Source organism: Balaenoptera ricei, chromosome 16, assembly GCF_028023285.1.
Source record: "Balaenoptera ricei isolate mBalRic1 chromosome 16, mBalRic1.hap2, whole genome shotgun sequence".
Taxonomy (NCBI): Eukaryota; Metazoa; Chordata; class Mammalia; order Artiodactyla; family Balaenopteridae; genus Balaenoptera; species Balaenoptera ricei.
Genome location: NC_082654.1, coordinates 121325637 through 121348333, shown reverse-complemented (window position 1 = coordinate 121348333; position 22697 = coordinate 121325637). Strand labels below are relative to the sequence as shown.

The 22697-nt window shown below is 38.2% G+C and overlaps 1 protein-coding gene across 2 annotated transcripts in view; it reads right to left on the bottom strand.

Annotated features, from left to right (window-relative positions):
• Nucleotides 1-15173: 15173 nt before the first annotated feature.
• The window catches only part of REEP3 (receptor accessory protein 3), a 151526-nt gene continuing 144002 nt past the window's right edge, over nt 15174-22697 (bottom strand). The window contains exons 6-7 of one of the 2 annotated variants that reach the window (XM_059899609.1): nt 17194-17382; nt 15174-15309 (exon numbers count right to left, since the gene is read on the bottom strand). In XM_059899609.1, the coding sequence (XP_059755592.1) occupies nt 15303-15309; nt 17194-17382 (196 nt within the window). In that variant the 3' untranslated portion in view covers nt 15174-15302. The remainder of the gene's footprint in view (nt 15310-17193; nt 17383-22697) is intronic. The other variant, XM_059899601.1, reaches the window with a different exon arrangement.

The following is a 22697-nucleotide window of genomic DNA, read 5'->3' as shown; positions in this document are numbered from 1 at the left end:
TTCTAGCTCTCTCTTGGCTATGATCAGCAGTGACACCTTAACCTCTCTGGGCCTCAGTTTTCACAACTGTACAATAAGGGGTTGGATCACAGATGACCTTAAAGGACCTTTTTAGCTTTACTCTTCTGATAAGGGCTTTGTAATAAGCAAATAGTAGTAAGAACTAGGAGATAGTTGCAACCAGAGCTCCAGCACAAAAATTTTAAATAAATATAAAAATTGTTCACTTCTTTAATCCAATAAAACATATACTGGCACAGGAGAAAATATATATGTATATATAAAATGATACACACATGTGTGTTGCTGTTCCTTAATGAAAAAAAAACAATATGGAATAGTTAACCAATAATTGTACACTTAAGTGAAGGAGTTCTATACTTGCTTATCAGTAGCTTATCATGAAAGTTACACAAGAAATTATTACATAATTAGCCTTCAAATTTTGAGAAATAATAATACTTGAAATATTGAGCAATCGTAGACTTGAAGTTTCCTGGATATGTAATTCTACTAAACAAAAGACAAGGCAGCATTCACTATATGCTATAGGACACCCTAAAATGAATGACTTGGAACCTGTTTGCCAAGAGCCCACCACAGGAGACAGGAGAACATATATCACTTTCAATAAAACAAATCAGGCCTGGATTAGGTTACTTATAGGAAGATGTTCATAAGCTAAAGAGAACACAGAACCAGGGGAGAGGGAAACCATGGGGAGAGAGATCATTCTGATCATTTAGGATTTTTTTCAACAATTAAGGAGAAGCCTCCCAATCACTGCTGTAACACAGGTGAAGTAGATGTCAGAGCTTAGAGAAATTTGGAGACCATCTATTCCTATCCTCCCATTTTACAGACATAGAAGTTAAGGGCAGAAAGGGTATATCCCTTGCCCCATATTAAGTATTCGGCAGAGTTAGACTAGACGTGAAGTCTTTTAACTTACAGTCTGGTCTGCCTTCCCTCACTGCTTCCCTTTTCTCTGTGTGGGTCCAAAACAAATTCTTCCCTGACTGACTTATGGCAAATGGTCCTCCTGGGATGAATAGAATATACTGTTGTTACCTCTCCATCCCTGAGAAGTTCCTCCCAAGTCAAAGTTTTTCCCAAGCTAACTAATGCTTTGGTTGGTCAGAATTGTTTTTAAGCCATCATTCTAAATATCATCTCCCAGTTGAGAGATCTGGGAACCAAGCTATTCATACCCACTGACTTCACTGTGTTACTCCCAGAGTGGAAGAGCCAGCCAGCATGGCCTGTGTGATGTAGGTCAGTGACTCACTGACAAAGCATCACACAAGGGAACAGGATCTCTCTGAAGATCCTGTTTGATGTTAGGTGGGCTATAAATCTCTCTGATTCTTAGTTTTCTTATCTGTGACATAGGGGCAAATATTCATTTAAATTTCCGAGACTGTGAAGATAAAAAATAATTGTTAATATTTTTTAAAAATTTGTTTTCATAGATCCATATTTGATTGTTCAAGCAGGAATCAGATCTTAAAATTTTATTTTAGTTTATTTCCCCATTTCAAAAGAGAAAAAAGGGACCAGAAGGATTTTGATTTGTTCTACATCACTCAGCTAGATGGTTCTAGAGTTTAGGCTAAAAACTCAGCCTTTTGATATGCAATTCAGTGCTTTGGGCTCTATGCCATATAGCTCACCCTATTCAAAGTGCTTTATAAATATGAAGATATAGAACATGTGAAATAATATACTCATATTGAGGCTTGGTAGGACACAAGATGGCAATCTCCTACACTGTTAAAACAGACTTTCTCCCCCTCCCCCAAGTTATTTGTTTATCTTATAAATTATGTGGTAGGCCTTACCATATAATTTCATATACGAAGACGGATTGGGAGTCATCTCCTACAACCTAACAATTTTGAGATGATCAAGCTGAGTCATGATGAGAGAGGCAGCGAGCAGAGGAGGGGCTGACTGTAGGAAAATAGTGCTTTACGAGGCTGGAGCTTCACAGACCACAGGGAAAGCTCTAATCCTTCCTCTCTCATTCCACCTTCAACAAGGGCAGTTAGTAGACCTCTCTCTTGCCCACTTCCACATATATCACTCAAACTTCAGGTTACTTTTTGGTGATTTAATTCAGGCTCCTAATCATGTGACAATACCTAGATGAAAATGACAGGGTTGGAGAAATAGATCCAAACCTTCAAGGTTCGAACTCTCCATTGGGACTGGTCATCATTTGGAACTTACCTACAGGATGCTCCTCCCGAAATCACTCAGCTATAATATTCTCCCGAAGAATAAATGCTACTCTACTAGTCCCCACTATGCTCTGCAGAAAAATGGTTTAAAACAGTGTAACTGGAATGAATTCTGGAGAAAACATCACCCAGAGCCCTGCTACTGGAGGAAGGTGGGAAGAGGGCAGCACAGTGGCTAGCTGTCCATGGAGTATCTAGAAATACTAGGCTTTTATGGGATAGAAGCGCCTTGGAGGAATTAAACTATTTCCCCATGTTAGGTTGGGGTCAGAGGCCAGAGCTGCCTTTTAGACCACTCTTCTCTGGACAAAACAACAGCAACATTTCAAAATAAGAAAAGAAGGATTCTTCCGAAAGACAGGAGTCATTTCACAGACTTGAAATCAGACCGCGCTGAAGCTTCGTCTAAAAAAATAATGGTTTTTCCTGACATTTTAAACAGCACAATTTAATGGCTCAATGTTTCATTTGACATTTAAGAAGTCATCCATCTCCAAGAAGCTTATTGGCAAATCTTTTCAGTTCCCAGAATTAGCAAATGTAGCGTGCATGTGAACGCATTCTACAATAGCCCAAAAGACTCTTGAAGAAGGAAGCCCAGGACACTGAGAACTAGCTATTACCTACACTGGGCTGGATCTGCCCCTAACCTCAGGGCCTGCCAGCCCAGCCCACCTTCTGTAAACCACTGATTTCTGTTAGTCAGCCTCCTCATGACAAGAAAGAAGAAAAATCATAGTCTTAGCTTAGTAAACTATTGTAGTTAAGAAGATGGCTGAACTAGATAAAGAGAAAGAATTAAACTATTCAGTGCACACAACAGAGAAGCAGGTATTCAGGAGTGAGACTGCTTTGGTTGGAGTTGTGGCTACTCTACAGGTTACAAGCCGTGTGACCTTGGACACATGACTTAACCTCTCTGTGACTTGGTGTTCTCATTTCTAAAACTAGGATAGTAATTAACTAACTCACTGGGTTGTTAAGATGATTAAATGGGTTAATGTTTGTAATGTTCTTGGAACAACTTGGAAGAGCAAAAGCTGTGTAATTGTTAGAAAATAATAAATGACATGTAGGTAACTACTTTTTTCAGATCACTTTTGTACTGATTCTCACTGTATGTGACCCAAGCGTAAGCGAATCAAAGCATCACATTCCTGCTGGCCTCTGTGATTGCTACATGGTATATCGTCCGCATAGGGTATGAGGACCAATAGGTTATGAGTCTACTTCTGGGATTCCTGGTTCTTTCGTACTGAGCTTGAATCTGAGAGGATATACAGTCTGGAACTGCTGCCACCATCGTTCAAATTTGAAGCAAGAATCTATCTGAGAATAACAGTGAAGCAGATCCATGATAGAGAAAATGGGTTCCGTTGACATTATTTGACCTGCTAGATCATGGGATGCCTGAAATCAAACCTCCCCCATACTTCTTATTTACATGAGCCAATAATTTCCCCCATTTTCTTACATTAGTTTAGGCTTGGGTTTTTTTTGTTGTTTTTTTAATCACTTGCAACAGAGATTAAACCAAATTGATACAACTTACAATATATCCCAGGGTCCAAAGTAGGTATCATGGAAAAAAAAAAATTATAGCCTCACCAGCATTTAAAATGTCAAGTTCTGGCTTTGTGATTTTTACCAGGTCACTTAACTTTTCCTGGTGTGTTTTCTCATCTGAAAATCCAGAAATTAAACCAAATAATCTTTAACCTTCCAACTCTAAAATTTTATGACCATGCCTTAAATTAAGGTCTTCTTGGCTACCTTCAAGACTGCTTTTAAGTTCAGTTTTTCCATTCACTACAAAGCCAAGAAGAATAATTCCCCAAAAATGGTTTATTTATTTTTTGGCTATTGGGCATTTTTAAGGCAGAGAGTGGAAGGGAATGGAACAGAGTCAATCTAGTGATGACTTACATGATTTTTCAACAGCTTTGCCTCATTTCATATATCATAATTGGAATTATGTACCTACTTTCATGTAGGAAAGACACAGGTTAGATTAAAAACACTTTTAAGGAAACTTGTTAGTTCAGAAGCTAGCAGAAAGTTATGGAAGTTCTCTGTAGTTAGCAATAGATAGGGAAGCACAGAGGAAATTGTCTAGCCATCATCTGCCACTATATCCATTCCTCATCTCCCTTGCAGAACAGATTCTATGCTATCCCTGAATGATTGCTACTTCATATAAGCATTGGCATAAGTGGGGAGGAAAAAGTAAAGAAATGCAAAATATATTTACAGAATAAAAGATAGTATGATAAATCCTGTTAACTAGAGAACACTTGGCAACTACTCAGAACATAATCAATTGGAAGAGGAGGGGAAAGGACCATTTCTGAGCAAGTTAGATAGATGTTTCTTCATCCAAGAACTAAAGATCACATGCATGATTCGTAAGAAAGTTCTTCAAACTATTCAACTTAATTTTAGACGTAATTCTAATGAGTTGATATCCTCATTTCTCAGCCCACCACAAAGTAGAGACAGTCACTTAGTAAGGGAGTAAGGTAGTAGAAATGGACTCACCTAGCAGCCAACAAAAGAGAGGAGGCAGAAAACCATAAAACGCCAACATAAAAAGGAAACCACAGTAGTCTAAGGCGATTTACATACACCTCAATAACACTCACTGGAGTGTATTTATTTTTACTTAACAAACACAGAAGTACTGCTTACTATGTGACAGGCACTGTTCTAAGTCTCCTACCAATATTACCTCATGTAATCATTATAATAAACCTATAAAGTACTAAGAGGTTAAATAACTTGCCCAAGGCCACACAATTCATTACTGGCAGAACCAGGATTCAACCCAGGCAATTTCGCTCCCAGGCCCATTCACTTAACCACCACACCACACTGCCACACCTGCCACCACCGTACAGCAAGCTTCATTACTATTCACTATTCACGATGACTGCCATCAATAAATGTAGAATAGATAACCAACATATTCTGCGAAATAAAGCCAAAAAGTGAAAAATTCAGTGTAAAATATTTTATTCCAGAGTAATATACCAATATGACTAATCGTACGATTGTAATAATAATATTTGGCCTTTAAAAATAAAAACTTGCGGGCTTCCCTGGTGGTGCAGTGGTTGGGAATCTGCCTGCCGATGCAGGGGACACGGGTTCGAGCCCTGGTCTGGGAAGATCCCACATGCCGCGGAGCAACTGGGCCCGTGAGCCACAACTACCGAGCCTGCGCGTCTGGAGCCTGTGCTCCACAACAAGAGAGGCCGCGATAGTGAGAGGCCCGCGCACCGCGATGAAGAGTGGCCCCCGCTCGCCGCAACTAGAGAAAGCCCTCGCACAGAAACGAAGACCCAATACAGCCAAAAATAAATAAATAAATTTTAAAAAATAATAAAAATAAAAACTTGAGGTATCTGGGAAGTCCATTAACCTGAACCTCCTCATTCCCTGTTAATGACAAATAAGTAAAATAACAATGTTATAGTTCAAATTCTTTACATTTAAGCAACAAACATTATCTTTAACCTCTATAATGAAATTTGCTTACCCTACAAAGCCTCTAAACACAAAGGCAAAAACCTACAGCCAAAAGAAAGAAATTAAGTTGCAGTCACAGAAAAAGCTGCTGGGTATTTAAAATTCAGTTCCGGGGGCTTCCCTGTTGGCGCAGTGGTTGAGAATCTGCCTGCCAATGCAGGGGACACGGGTTCGAGCACTGGTCTGGGAAGATCCCACATGCCGCGGAGCAACTGGGCCCGTGAGCCACAATTACTGAGCCTGCGCGTCTGGAGCCTGTGCTCCGCAACAAGAGAGGCCGCGATGGTGAGAGGCCCGCGCACCGCGATGAAGAGTGGTCCCCGCTCGCCGCAACTAGAGAAAGCCCCCCAACACAGAAATGAAGACCCAACACAACCATAAATAAATAAATAAATAACTTTAAAAAAAAAAATTGCAGTTAAAAAAAAATTTTAGTCCCTACCTGGTAATGGGAATTACGATCATCAGAAGTTTTTTCCTAGATAAATATTAAACCTATCATATACAGTAATTAATTTCAATACTTAGATTTAGGCTATGAGAATGGAGATACGATACAGAATAAGAAAAAAGTTTGGTCCTAGTCATCTCTTTCTTTATGGAACAAATAACTTCTTGGAATTCTCTGGAACATTTTTGTTCACCTCGTCATATTTACCACCTCTTTTACCCTTGTATTAAATTTCACTCCTAAGCCACTAATTGTAGGGTTGGCTTTATTCAATGTTTTAGGAGTAGAACTGTGTGTGTGTGTGAGAGAGAGAGACAGAGACAGAGACAGAGACAGACAGACAGACAGACAGAGATAGAGAGAAGGAGTTTACAATGTGTGTGGTCAAAGCAAGAACTATTTACTTCTTTAAAAGAAGTATCAATAATGTGCATGCCAAGACGGCAGCCAAAGGAAGTGGAAGCCCAGTACTGTCTATAGAAGCAAGCCAGAGAAAGTAGAGCCAAAAATAATCTGGCTGAAAGAAGGAAAGACAACAGAAACAATGAAGCTGACGAGTGTCCAACGCTGAGAACATTTAACCTTTCATAATCATCACATGTGGATTTCCTGTAAATTCTTCAAGACTCAAATTCGACCTACATTCACACACATGGAAATTGAGGACCTGATTATAATTATAATATAAAAGTTCTGATTGTTTCCTTAAATTCACCTCTCCTTACTTTAGCAGTCATTTTTAATTTACCTGAGAAGGTTTATACTTTCTCTATTTGTTATGTTAAATTTGTATTTCCTACTATTCTCAGTCAATATGTTTGGTGTTGACTTTCATAAGCCCCTAGTTTTTCTTGAGCAAGTGACTACTGCAGAACTTTGAAATTTTAACCTCAAGTGCACAGGATTGAGTTAATTACATCTTTTATTTCATGGCACCTTAGAAGGGTCCATGCAAGACCCTTCTTTCCACCACACCTTTTCTTCCGTGATCTCCATGCCCAATACCTGCCCCCGCTGTGACACCTGATGTATTTAATATATGTATTTGAATATCCACTTATCTTTGTTAAAAGCTTACTGATATTCTGTGTTAAAATGTTTTTAATTTACATAAATGGTATTATTCTACAGAACTGATCATTCCTATATTTTTTCACTATATACTGTATATTCAGTTCTATCTGCATTGCAGTATATACATCTAGTTTGGTGCTTATAATAGTAACATCCCATGGTAATCATGCAACACAAATTACTTATTCATTCTCCTGTTATGGTTCCCTAGGTTACTTCCAACTCCTCCCACTACTATGAGTAATGCTGGAATAAACGTTCTCATACATCAGTCCTCAGTTTAAAAAAAAAACACAGACTGTTTCAGAGTTCCAACACTTTCATTTCATAGCCAAGGACACTACACTGAAAGAGGCTAAGAATGTTGTAGCCTGCATCCAAAGAAGAGAATTCAAGTTACAGAAAAGTACTTGGTTGCAAGGGCAGGATCAAGACGAGTTCAACTCTCCGACAGCATGCTCTGGTACACTTAACATACAGCAATCCCCCAAATCCTAGGAGGATGCATTCCAAGACCCCCAGTGAATGCCTGAAACTGCAGATGGTATGGAACCCTAGACCATGCTTTTTTCCTATACATACATACCTACGACAAAGTTTAATTTAAAAATTAAGCACAGTAAGATATTAACAATAATGAATAATAAAATAGAACAATTATAACATACTATAATAAAAGTTCCGTGAATATGGCCTCTCTCATAAAATATCTTATTGTACTGTACTCACCCTTCTTGTGATCATGTGAGGTGATAAAGTGTCTCTGTGATGAGATGAAGTGAATGACGTAGGCATTGTGACGTAGCATTAAGCTACTACTGACCTTCTGATGCAACATCAGGAGGATCATCTGCTTCTGGTGATCCTGGATCATCGAGTCATGATGATGTCGACAGCTGGATGTCAGGAGCAAACAATGAAGATCCCAGGCTGGACAAAGCAAGATAACAAATTTCATCATGCTACTCAAAACAGCACACAGGGGACTTCCCTGGTGGTGCAGTGGTTAAGAATCCACCTGCCAATGCAGGAGACACGGGTTCGAGCCCTGGTCCGGGAAGATCCCACATGCCGAGGAGCAACAAAGTCAGAGTGCCACAACTACTGAAGCCCGCGCGACTAGAGTCCGCGCTCCGCAACAAGAGAAGCCAGCGCAATGAGAAGCCCGCGCACCGCAGCAAAGGGTAGCCCCCCCGCTGTCCGCAACTAGATAAAGCCTGCGTGCAGCAACAAAGACCCAATAATAAATAAATGAATAATAATAATAATAATAATAAAACAGCACATAACTTAAAACTTATGCATTGTTTATTTTTGGAATTTTCCATTTAATATTTTCTGACTATGGTTGATAGGGCTGATCAAAACCATGGAAAGCAAAGCTGCAAATAGAGGAGGACTACTATATTTACCAGGTGTATAAGATACACTCTTTAAAAATTAAATATCTTTCATCACACAGGTATTGAAAATGGGTGTTGATGTGGCTGTTGTTAAACACAATGCTATATCCTAGAAATCATTAAGTTGTGAATATGTTACTATATTCTACTAACTGATAAAAAGAATAAAAGCACAAGCTAAGAAGAAATATATAGGCATCGGTGCACAGTGGTACATCGCAGGCTACAGTCATGTAATTTATTTCGAACTATAATTTTGAGAAATAACCCAAACTCTACCTCTGACCAGCTGTGTGGTTTGTTATTGTCGTTAAGAAAACTTCCAAAGGGATGTGAGTCTGGTATCTTTGGGGGAAATGTTCTGTGCTTCTGAGCTCCACCACCTGGGAATGGTCTCATTTGTCATTTTGCATCTTATACACTAGCCCCCCTACAGAACATGTGAACAGTCATTTTTGGAATCATTGGTGGGAGGCTGGGGTGATAGAATGCAAATAGCTACATCTCCCTATAAGCCTCTGTTTCCTCATCTAAAAACAAGGGAGAGTCTGGTATGTAACAGACAATGAATAAAAGGTATCATTTTTCTTTATCCTATTTTTAGCGAAATTCCATGCATTCCACTACACACGATAACAAATGTGCTTTCAGTCTTTTGTTATGACATAAAAGTGAAATATAGAAGCCTTTATTTTCTGGGTTATACTGCTTCTTACCTTGCTGATCACTCTTAAAATTCATGTAGTAATGTGCATGATATGTGCAGAAGAGGCTTTACCATGAAAGTGGAAAAAGCCACGAATAATGGAAGTTGTGGAGTGTCCAAGTGGGGAAGGGAAGGCAGACTCTGCTTGGAAACATTACTACATGTGTTTCTGGTAAATTGCCTGAAGAGATCTTAGGAGAAAGGGACTGGAATCTCTAAATCTTCACTAACTTATTGTGATATTTTTTTCTATTCTGAATACTTAATTTTATATTTATAACTAATTTTATACTTTTAAAACTTTTTATTTTATATTGGTGTATAGTTGATTAACAATGTTGTGATAGTTTCAGTTGTATAGCAGAGTGATTCAGTTATACATATACATGTATATATTCTTTTTCAAATTCATTCCCCATTTAGCTTGTTACATATTGAGCAGAGTTCCTTGTGCTATACAGTAGGTCCTTGTTGATTATCCATTTTAAATATAGCAGTGTGTACATGTCAATCCCAAACTCCCTAACTATCCCTGTCCCCCACCCTTTCCCCCATATACTTAATTTTATATTTATAATTCTGTGTCCTTTTCTAAAAGTGTTCATTCACAAATGAATTACTTTAGACACCACAAAACCTGGATTTGCCCTTGAACATATGTATAACACTGTAATTTAAGAATATGAGAAAAGCAGGCAGACATATCTCAATTCAGTAAAAGAGTTTTCTGGAGCAGAAGGGATCCCCTGAGTTGAATCTTTGGGCAAGTTACTGTTCTTCTGTCTGGACTTGGCTTTCTTGTCTTACAACATGCAGATTTAACGGGCTCCAAAAACCCCTTCCAACCTAGAAAATCCTGACTTCATGCCTGTCTTACTATACTTTCAATAATATTTTCCAATAAATAATATTTTAAAGGAAGTCCAAAGTGAATCCTCACTTTTAAGATTGTAAGTCTTCAGTACTGTGAATAATCACATCCACCCTCCTACTAGGTATTTATTTTGTAAATGTAAATGAATGAATGAAGTTCTTAAAGCACACTAGTTACAGCATGTCACTATAGAACTAATTTGCTTTATAAGGGCAGGAACATTTCTTCTGTTGGCTTTAGTTCAAACTGACCAAGATAAAACTACATGCTGATCTTCATTTATATCACTACTCAAAATAACCCATTCTGAAAGAGGAAGAGGCATTTTTACAGTCTCAGTGAGACCAACTAAAATCTCCATGTAAACCAAGTTGTTTTAGAAAGTATGAACAAAATAGATCTGACATTTATGAGAAATCAATGATAGTTGTTTCTCTTCTGAGCTTAGTTAGCTGACAAGCTCTGAAAGACTTTAAAGGGGAAAAAATGATAACATAGCTTAGTCCTCAAATGCAAGGACACAAAAAATAAGGGGTTGGAAACATTCCCTTCCAGTGGTAAATTCCAAAACACACTGCTGTTTATGGGGCACGGGGGGCAGGTTGTTGGAAATATGGCAAAACAGGTATGATGAAGTCAGGATTTTCTAAATTGGAAGGGACCTTATGGAGCCACTCAAATTTACATGTTTTAAGATAAAAAACTTGAGGCCCAGGGCTCCCCTGGTGGCGCAGTGGTTAAGAATCTGCCTGCCAATGCAGGGGACACAGGTTCGAGCCCTGGTCTGGGAAGATCCCACATGCCTCGGAGCAACTAAGCCCGTGAGCCACAACTACTGAGCCTGCGCGTCTGGAGCCTGTGCTCCGCAACGGGAGAGGCCGCGACAGTAAGAAGCCCGCGCACCGCGATGAAGAGTGGCCCCCGCTCGCCGCAACTGGAGAAAGCCCTCGCACAGAAACGAAGACCCAACACAGCCAAAAATAAATTAAAAAATAAATAAATAAAAAAAAAAAAAAAAAAAAAAAAAAACAACTTGAGGCCCAGAGTGTGACCTGCCCAAAGCCGCATACCCAGATAAGGCAAAACTGAGGCCAGACCCTGTGACCACAAAGCTTATACAGTTTCACCCCCACTAACCTGAGACTGCAGAATCCCTTGAGTGCTTTAATACTTCAGTGCCCAACTAGGAGCTCATGGTACAAAGCATGAAGCAATGTTTGCTCTACCCAGTGTTAAACTTTACGATAAAGTTACAATAATTAAGAGAGTGGGTATTGGTGCAAAGCTAGACAGAGACCTGTGGGACACATTGGGGTGCCTAGGAATTAGACCCACACATATATGGAATCTTGAAGCATGAAAGTGGTGGATTTGTAGATTAGAGGGTAACAATGGCCAATTAATAGTGCTTGAACAAATGGATATCCATATGAAAAAAAACTGGATCACTGTTTCTTTTTAAAAAATATTTTTTTATTTATTTAGAAATGAGCAATTTTTAAAAATTGAAGTATAGTCGACTTACAAACTACTTCAAACTATGCACGCACACACAGACACATACACAAAACAATTCCAGGTCCATGAAATGTAAACAAAAATAAAACTTTAAAATGTTTAGAAAAAAAATAAGAGAATGGGTTTGTGACATTGGGATAGGGAAGGATTTCTTAAACAAATCATGAAATCACAAACAATAAAGGAAAAGATTTAGTAGTTCAACCCCATTTTAAAATGTATCAAAATACATAATATTTATATACATATTTGTGAAAATTTATTGGACTATTCTTTAAGATTTGTGCACTCTGTGTCTATTATACTTTAGTTTTTTTTTATATTTACCAAAAATAGGACACTATAATAAAAGTGAAGAGGCAGGCCACACTCTGGGTAAAGATATTTACAACATCTATAGTCAACAAAAGATTATTATTCAGAATATATAAATCTAGGGGAAAAGATGAATACTCAAATAGAAAAATGTGAAAAAGGTATGAACAGTTAAGTCATAGAATAGGAATCCTGAATGGACAGTAAACATGAAAAGATGTTCAGTCTCACTGGTTACAAGCAAATGAAAATGAAGATCATAATGAGAAAACATTTTGCTTACATTTAATTAACAAACTTTAATAAGTCTACTAGGACCAAGTATTGGTGAGAATGTAGAGCACCAGAAACTTTTATATATTGCTGGTGGGAGTAAAAATTGGTGAAAATTACTTAGGAAATTTTTGAAATATCCATTAAATTATACACAAACACCATAATCCAGCAATCCCTCTCTAAGTAAATACCAAAGAGAAACTCTTTTATACATTCACAGGGAAATACATTCACATGTACCAAAGACACTCACAGAAGCATTGTTTGTAACAACAAAAATGTAAACAACTGAAAAGTCCAAACAACAAAAGACCAGATAAATAAGTTATAGTACACTCAAGCAATAGAATACTATATGGCTGTGAAAATAAATGAACAAGAGCTAAATGTATCAACATGAATAAATTTCACAAAAATAATGTTAAATGGAGAAGGGGGAGTTGCAGAAGGATGGTTATAGTATGATTTCCTCCTCTTATCTTCACTGAGATGTTACCAAAGCCTTTGGGGGGAGATCACATCTTGAATCCTGAGAAACACTGGGCTCACCACAATTGGGACATTTGGCAGGGCATAGTATGGGCCAGGTACTGGACCTCAGGCAGGAATATGGTCTGTATTTGCTGCTTCTAATCTCACTTTGGCTAAACTCCAGCTCGCAGGAACAGGTCCAAGCAGAACCTATATATGGGGTAAACGAGTATCCTCAACTGACCCAAGAAGGAAGAGAAGAGATGGAATTTCATCTGTATGTGACCCAAGAAAGCCAAGTACAGATAAGCACAGGGCCATGCTCACCCAGCCGTTTTCAGGTCAAAACGACAATGACAGATATGCCTCTGAGTCACGCTGATCCAGTCTGGACTTTAAGCTTGATGTACAGTTGTCATCCTGGAAACTCCCTTCACCACCAACCTGGGGAGTCCCTTCACTGGTCCCCTGAGTTGCATATCCTGTTTCTTGTATCCTGTATCTTCCTCTTGCTTCATTCACTTACTTGTTTTGGTGCTACATATCATCCCACAACTTCCTAAGAAATTATTTTTGGGAGATAAACATTTTGAGTCTGAAAATATCTTGCCCTGGTACTTGATTAATACATAGTTTGGCTGGGTATAAAATTCGAGTTTAGGAATCATTTCTTTCAGAATTTTGAAGGCATTTCTCCACCGTCTCCTAGTTTCCAGTGGTGTTGCTTAGTGTAAATCTCTTTCAATTCATTGTGCTGAGGCTTCATTATGCCTTTTTAATTTGGAAAACTCTTATGTTTCAGTTCTGAGAAATGTGCTTGAATCACCTTGTTGATAATTTCCTCCCCTCCATTTCCTCTCTTACTTCTACTTCTTTTATTCAGATTTTGGAACTCGACTCCTGGTTATTTTTCTCACGTATTCATTCTCTTTCTTTTTTTTGTTTTTTTGTTTTTGGTCTACTTTCTGGGATAACTCTTAACTTTATCTTACACTTCTTGAGTTTTTATTTCTATGATCATGTTTTAAATTCCCATGAGCATTTTTGTTTTCTCTTAATGTTGTCTTTTTATATATTTCTATTCTTATTTCATAGACACAATATGTTCTCCTAACTCTCACAGGATAATGCTAGTTTTCTTGAAATTATCTTTACTCCGCATAGCTGTCATTTCTTCCAAGATGCTTCTTTTCCCATGTGTTTTAGTTTCTAGTTTTTATGTTAGACACTTTTTTTGGCTGTCTGGTAATCCTTGGTTGTCTGCTCATGTTTAAAGGTGAGAGGTAAAAGCGGATTGGAAGTTCTGAGCATTTGGGTGTAGCTTCCTTATAAGTAGGGAGGGAGCTTCCATGTAGGGTGATATGGTTGGACCTTCTGTGGGGAAACTTTTGATGCAGTATCTTTAGGTTTTTCCTCCTTCACTCATCAGATTTCTCAGAGATGATGGTTTCATTCTTTTGCCTGCAGGGGAAGGCTTGGCTGCTAGTATTTGGGTAGCTGAGTGGGAGAAGAGAGCTAGTGGAGTTCAGCAATCAAAACATACATTTTTTTTATATCTTTATTGGAGTATAATTACTTTACAATGTTGTGTTAGTTTCTGCCATACAACAAAGTGAATCAGCTATATGTATACATATATCCCCATATCCCCTCCCTCTTGAGCCTCCCTCCCACCCTCCCTATCCCACCCCTCTAGGTCATCACAAATATCGAGCTGATCTCCCTGTGCTATGCAGCAGCTTCCCACTAGCCATCCATTTTACCTTTGGGAGTGTATATATGTCAGTGCTACTCTCTCACTTTGTCCCAGCTTCCCCTTCCCCCTCTGTGTCCTCAAGTCCATTCTCTACATCTACATCTTTATTCCTGCCCTGCCACTAGGTTCATCAGTACTGTTTTTTTAGATTCCATATAAGTGCAATAGCATCCGGTATTTGTTTTTCCCTTTCTGACTTACTTTACTCTGTATGACAGACTCTAGGTCCATCCACCTCATTACAAATAACTCAATTTTGTTTCTTTTTATGGCTGAGTAATATTCCATTGGAAACATACATTTATTTAATCAATCCCCTTCTTTCAGGTATGGTATCTGTACTGTTAACCAACTATATCTGGTTTTCTCCAGTTCAGAAACTGTTATCATCTCCAGAGAACAAGAATTCACACTGCTGTTGTGGCGGTAATGGGAAACCTCAGGATCTGAATGCTTCCTAACAATCCTCTTTAGCTTTTAATCAGTCCTCTTTAGTTTAGCCCCTGCTTCCCCTCACCCTACCCTACCCCCACTCCACACCACTTCACACATCCCTAATGCCACCAGTTTTGAGGTTTTTCAGAATTATGTGGTGTAAATCCAATTCGTTCTCATCTTTTCCAGTATCAGTTTAGGATTTGGCTTTTCCAGGTTTACTAAGTCAATTCCCACTCATGCGTCTGCTTTTCAGCTTCTAAAAAAAAAAAAAAAAAATGACACTGCAGGGGATTCCCCTTGGCATGTGAAACAAAATACTAACCAAACCTGGACCTAAAAAGAAGAGCTCAACTAGGAATTGTCTGTTATGTTTGATTTGTAGGTAGGTTCTCACTGTTCACTTGGGAGAGACAATCATATTCTCCTTGTCATTGTAGGTTTATGCCCTTAATTAGAAATTCCTTTATGAGTAGTTCAGGAGGGATTGAAATTTTATGTGTATATTCAAGCCACCATTTTTACCTGGCAGTTTATATCATAATATAATGACTGTTTAATTCCTTATGTCTTTTATTTATCTCAAGTATCACATAATTAATTAATGAAAAGTTTGAGAAACTACATTAAAGGCATGAAGCTTAGAGAATAGGCATCATTCTGCCTCTCTGTACATAGATATCTTTAAAATTTCATCTAAGTTAAGAGAAGGCAGAATTATAGAGCTTGAAACCATAAAATCCAGCCCTTTTCCCCTTATTTTTAAGAAGGGCAAACTATCCAGGGAGTTGATGTGATTTGTTCCTAAATGTTAGTAACAGACCTAGAATTATCTGTAAAATCTCCTGATGATGGGTCAAAGTTCTTTTGCTAAGTATCCAGAGAACTCAGTCTAGTGGGAGAAGAGAGCTAGTGGGGTTCAGCAATCAAAACATACATTTTTTTTATATCTTTATTGGAGTATAATTACTTTACAATGTTGTGTTAGTTTCTGCCGTAGTTTTGGTTTTTTTTTTTTTTTTTATAGTAGACTAAACTATTTCCCCCAATATTCAGTTTTTCTGTTTACTGTTTTTCCTGCTGGTAACAGTCAAATCATTCCAACTTCTTACAGCTTCCACCAATTACATCATAATCAAGAGGATCTAAATTTACACACATTGCTTAAAACAATCAATGAACCAGATATTTTTATGTAAAAAAAAAAAATCTGTTCTTAAGCAAGGGACAAAATGGGAAAATCTTAATCAGTTTCTCATGGTTGGTTAATCCAGACTAACTCAGGCCTTCTCTTTCACGCAGTCACTTAACTAATAACATACATCTATCAGATACAGTTTGCCGAGAAAGACCTGAGTATTTCACCTGGTTTGGGGTATTGGTGTTAAGTCACATGCTTTCATTGTTCCTACAGATGTCTTCAATTTTATACTCAGACTTCCATTCTCATGGGTGATGTTTTACAACATCTCCTCCGCTTTTCCACATCGCCTTGGGAACACACCATCTTAGGGATTCAGGAAGCATACACCCAAAAATGGATTCAGTTGTGAAAGTTCATTCCATTTAAGCAATGTTGCTTCCCTGTCTTTTCTCCTTTGCAAACTAATGTGCACAATAGCTTATAAGGTAACGGCACATTCATTTTAACACTTCAAGAACTGAGGACTCATCCGGGTTTTTCAAATCAAAGAAAATAATCAGTTTTCATGTCCCAGAGTTTTAAAATTCTGCCAGTTAACTCTACGAGAATGCCTCATACACATTCTAAAAAACTGAGCTAACTGGGAAAGTATTTCTGAAAAAATGAATCTTCCAGATTATTTTCTCTTATTATCCTTTTTTTCCACAGAAAGTTTTAAAAATCCACTTACTCACTTTCACTTCAAGAATTTAAGCAGAATTTGTACATGCTTAAGTAAAAAGGAAATAGAACAAGCATTTTAAAACTTAGCAGCAGCAACACCATCCGCAAACACACACCATTCTCTATTGATTGTGTTAATGGATCTTAAATACTAGGTAGTTTGAAGTTAAATATAATGCGAGAATCTGAAACCGGAAGGCAAAATGATTCACAGATCCTTGATTTGTGATTTTAAATATGAGCATGAGAGAATATTTGGTGGGGTTTTATTTTTACCTGTGCTCGGTCCAGAATGGTCCTACGGCAGTGAAGACAGGAGGGTAAATGGTTGGAGAGCAGCTGCCTGCCATTAAATTTATCTGCTTCTCAAAATCATTAGGAACAGCTGAGAGTGCTGCAAAATTCAGCCTTGTGATTTCTCTTAGTTCAAAGTCTCTCAGGTTCAGCCCAATCTCCATCTTTCTCCTGGGAATGGAGAACAATATTCCTTTCATAAGAGCTTTATGTACATTTTGAAGAAAAACAAAAACCAGGGGACAAACAGATGTGTACCTATACAGACTTGCTCCTGCCTGTGTTTTTACTCTTCTGGACCTCCATATTCCTGTAAGGGGTTAAACCAGAAATAATAGCTAATCATTATGATGCATTTTCTATATCCTAGGCTCTTTATATGTGCCATCTCATTTAATCTTTGCAAACACTACAACATGGAGACCATTGTTATCCCTATTTTATCCATGAAAAAAAATCGATGCTTTGAGAAATTAAGTAACTCTTCCCAAGGTCACTCAGTCAGCAGAAGGTGAGCTAGAGTCAAATCCTGACAGCTTAACTCCTGAGTCATCATACTTATCCCATGCTTGACAGAGAAACAATCACCTCATAGCAATTGCTAGAACAGCTTTCCCCAGTATCAGTGGCCTACTTTTCATTAAACTCTAAAAGTGTTCACTATTTTACTGCTGGGCACCATGTCGAGACTAATTTGGATCCTCTATGAAAAAATTATCCTGTGAAAAGTAACTTTAGTGTATAAATCATAAAGATATGAGTATTTTTCTTTATTTTGAGTAATTTTCTTTTTAAATCAACTTGATTGAGGCATAATTTTTATGCAACAATATGTACCATGTTCTGTGTATTGGCTGGTGATTTTTGACAAATGTGTGTACCCGTGTATACTCACCCCAGACAAGCTGTACAATATTTCCATCATCTCAAGAAATTCCCTGTACTCTTTTGCAGTCAATCCCCCTGTAACCCCCAGTCAGCCTCAGGAAACCACTGATCTGCTTTTTACCCTATAGATTAGTTTTGACAGAAGTTGTTATTTCAGATAAATGGAATCACACAGTATGTACTCTTTTGTGTCTATTAGTTTGGCATGTTTTTGAGATCCATCCTTTTTTTTTTTTTGTATGTACTTATCAGTAGTTAATTCCTTTTTATTGATGAATAGTATTCCATTGAATGAAGATATACAAAATTTTTCCATCCATTTACCTGCTGATAAACATCTGGATGTTTATATTTGGGCCATCATGAATAAAGTTGGTAGGGACATTCATGTGTAAGACTTGGACTGGGATTTCCTGGATCATATGATAAATGTATGAGTGTTCCAGTTGCTCCACATCCTTACCAACACTTGGTATTATATCTTTATAATTTTAGCCATTCTACTGGGTGAGTAGTGATATCTTGTCTAAATTTACATTTTCCTGATGACTAATAATAATAATAGCACTGAGCATCTTTTCTTGTTCTTATTGGCCAAACACATACCTGTTCTTTTTTTTTGTTTGTTTTTTCTTCTTCTTTTTAAAGTATTCTGCAAAGGTAGCAAACACCAGTAATATTTTCTTTACAAATTAAAGAAAACCGAAGGAATGTTACCCCTATACTTTGTATCTCTCTCCGAGGTTGCAAATGATTTTTCCAGTTGTGATCTGCTTTATGAGACACAGGGCTTTGCTTCTAGGTGTGGGCAGCTTCCTGTCTCTGAAGCCCTGGTGCTCCAGCAATCCTCAAAATGTTTGAATTGAAATGAACTGTATTGAAGTAACTGTGCTCAAACTTTAGATGGAGCAGAAGAAACTGCATTAGTTGTGGGAAGAATGGGGTTCTATTTTACCAAGGTTTGTTCACAATTATCCATTCTGATAAAAGCATCATCTTCTATGCATTACATTGTCCCCCATTTCATCATTAACTATTGAATATCCTTACGCACAATGACAACACAGACTAATAGACTACATTTGCTTCAAAATAAAGTCAGTTACAATCGATCAGCTTATGTTTTGTTTTGTTTTATAATGGTTTTTAATTTTTATTTATTTATTTATTTATTTTTGGCTGTGTTGGGTCTTCGTTTCTGTGCGAGGGCTTTCTCTAGTTGCAGCAAGCGGGGGCCACTCTTCATCGCGGTGCGCTGGCCTCTCACTGTCGCGGCCTCTCTTGCTGCGGAGCACAGGCTCCAGACACGCAGGCTCAGTAGTTGTGGCTCACGGGCCTAGTCGCTCCGCAGCATGTGGGATCTTCCCAGACCAGGGCTCGAACCCGTGTCCCCTGCATTAGCAGGCAGATTCTCAACCACTGCGCCACCAGGGAAGCCCCCTTGTTTTGTTTTTTAAGGTAACACTGGTTTACCACATTATATAAGTTTCATGTGTACAACATTATAATTAGACTTCTGTATACACTATGGCATGCTCATCACCAAAAGTTTAGTTTCCATCCATCACCATATAGTTGACCCCCTTTACCCATTTTGCCCTCCCTCCACCCCCCTTCCCCTCTGGTAACCACTAATCTCTTCTCTGTATCTATGTGTTTGTTTCACTTTCCTTTGTTTGTTTCTTAAAATATTTCACATATGAGTGACATCATACAGTATTTGTCTTTCTCCATTTGACTTATTTCACTTAGCATAATACCCTCAAGGTCCATCCATGTTGTCACTGTATACCATATCTTTAGCCATTCATCCATCAATGGACAGTTAGGTTGTTTTCATATCTTGGTTATTGTGAATAATGCTGTGAGGAACATAGGGGCGCATGTATCTTTTTGAATTCAGTGTTTTCATATTCTTTGGATAAGCTCCTGTTAGGTAAAAATATTCTACTTTAACTTTTCATGCCAGCTTCTATTGGACTCATTTCTCATTTCACAAATTGTTTGACCTTCTGTGAATAATGCAGGATGGCCTAAAGTGGGAATATTTGTCTGTGGCTTACTAGTTTTCCTTAGCCTTCTCAACTCCCAGATGCTCGGTGAGTTCAGGCTGCTTCTAGCCTCTTGACTGTAGACCTCATTTTTATCCAACCCCCTTAACCACAAAGCTCACCCAGAAGATAAAATTTAATGTGATAGATTAATTCAAAAATCTTATGGTCTATTATTTTTATCTGTCATCCTTACTGGATAACATTTGTTTTTTGTTTGTTTGTTTTATTTTGTTTTTAATGGTAGTAATAGATCTCTTATCTCAAAGGAGTAGATTGAAATTCAACAGGCCCTGTGGTAGAACAAGACAATGGATAGGAAAGTTATTGATCTGAGACACCTTTTTTCCATGTTTCAAATAAAACGTGGTTGCCCCATGATATGCCAGGTCCAAACTTTCCACATAACCCCTTGTTTTTAAAAAACAGTAATCAACCCCAGGGAAGATACATACTGTGGTTTACTCCATGTGAAATTTTAGTAACCTAAAAAGAAGTGTGAAGGACAAACCTCCAGAGGTACTTTATACATCTGCCAAGGTGGGCCAGTCGTGATGCCATAACCTAACAAGGCATAGGATTTCATGTCATCTACAATTTTCTAAAAATAAAACCAAAATTCATATGAAATGGTTAGAGAAAACCTATATAAACTTTTGCCAAGAAGGAAACAATCTATAACCAATGTTATAACCAATGCTTCTTTTAACTATCGATTTTTTTTTAAATTAATTAATTAATTTATTTATTTTTGGACGTGTTGGGTCTTCACTTCTGTGCGAGGGCTTTCTCTAGTTGTGGCAAGTGGGGGCCACTCTTCATCGCGGTGTGCGGGCCTCTCACCATCGTGGCCTCTCCTGTTGTGGAGCGCAGGCTCCAGACGCGCAGGCTCAGTAGTTGTGGCTCACGGGCCCAGTTGCTCCGCGGCATGTGGGATCCTCCCAGACCAGGGCTCGAACCCGTGTGCCCTGCATTAGCAGGCAGATTCTCAACCACTGCGCCACCAGGGAAGCCCCTAACTATCGATTTTTATGTTATAAAAGCATGTTCTTACAGTAAGAGCAACAACATCCATTACAAAGGATACTAGGATGAGAACCAAGAAAACCCACAGCCTTTGTCTCACTTCTGTCACTCACTAACTTTGCAACTCTGGACAAATTATTCACTCTCCATGTACAAAACTGGAATTGTAATAAGTGTTTCTCCCTCCTAAGAAAAACAAGAAGATAAATGTCTGCAACAGTGCCTTAAGTTGCAACATAAACATGAGGCATTAATATTTTAGGAAAGAAAGCCTAGAAATAAATACCATAGTGTCCTAACATTTTTATTATTTTAATTGGTCCAAATGTTATGGTCTCTGTGGAACTTTTACTTGGCTCTGTGCAAGAGATAGGCAAAAAGGAAAAAAAGCCATGTGAAAACAGAGAAATAAGAAGAGGAAACAAATGAGACAACTTTGATTAACGTATTATGCTAAAAATTACTGTGAGAAATGAAAGGGCGATTCCAAATCAGTTAGCTTCAAGACATGAAATCCCCTTCCTGAGCTATTTCAAGCCAAAGCCCTATGAGAGAGGATGAAGCTAAACAAAGAACACATGTCATTAGAAAAATGAAGTAACAGAAAGCTCGAGTAGCTAAATGATCTCCATGATTACAAATAAAAAAGGCATATTAGCTAGTAAGAGGAACCCATTGTCAAGAAAGAGTATATAAATCTCCCCAAGGGTCAGGATGTTCTCCCCTTATTCTTTTTCAGCGTTAAAGGCTAAGCATCAGTAGTTCCTGGTCCTTGATCTGAATCTGAAATCCCGTGGGGCCTGGGCCTGCAGATATTTAGTCTGAAGCTTAGCCACAGACTCTCAACAGCAGCCTCACCTTCTATCACTGAGGAAGCCCACCTCCAAAGGCACCAACATCAATCTTCAGGTTTCATACCTAGTTGGTGAAAACACACTTAGCATATTTTAGGGTTATCAACAGTAGCTATTGTTTATTTTCATATTTAAAAATATTAGAAGATTCAGTACCTTTAGTCTGAAAGAGGTAAATTCTAAAAATGATACAAAAGTTAATGAGTGGTATGGATAAAAAATGACTTTGTTCTTAACTTGATAGGATAAGAGAGGCTCTGTTGAAACTGGAGCAAGGTGCACTTAGGACGAACAGAAGGAAGTTCTACTTTGAACAATGGGATTCGTAGGCAGAAGATACACCGCATATCACACAAATAGAATTTTCTGTTAGTCTAAATTATCAGGTTCTTGAGGGCTCGGTCTTAATCACTGTTGTTTCCCTAGCAACGTGGCACAGTGCCAGGCACGTGGAAGGTGCTTAATAAATCTTAAATAGCCCTTACTAAGCCCACTTCTCTCTTGAAGAGTCTGTAGTCTGGGACCCAGATACTAAGATTTCTTCTTGCATTGGAAGATGGTGCAATTACTTTCAAGTTCCAAGGGTAGCTGGAGGAAAGGAGAGGAACAAATAAGCAGCACCTACTTTAGTCACTTCTGCTGTATTTCTTTTCTATTTCCATAACAA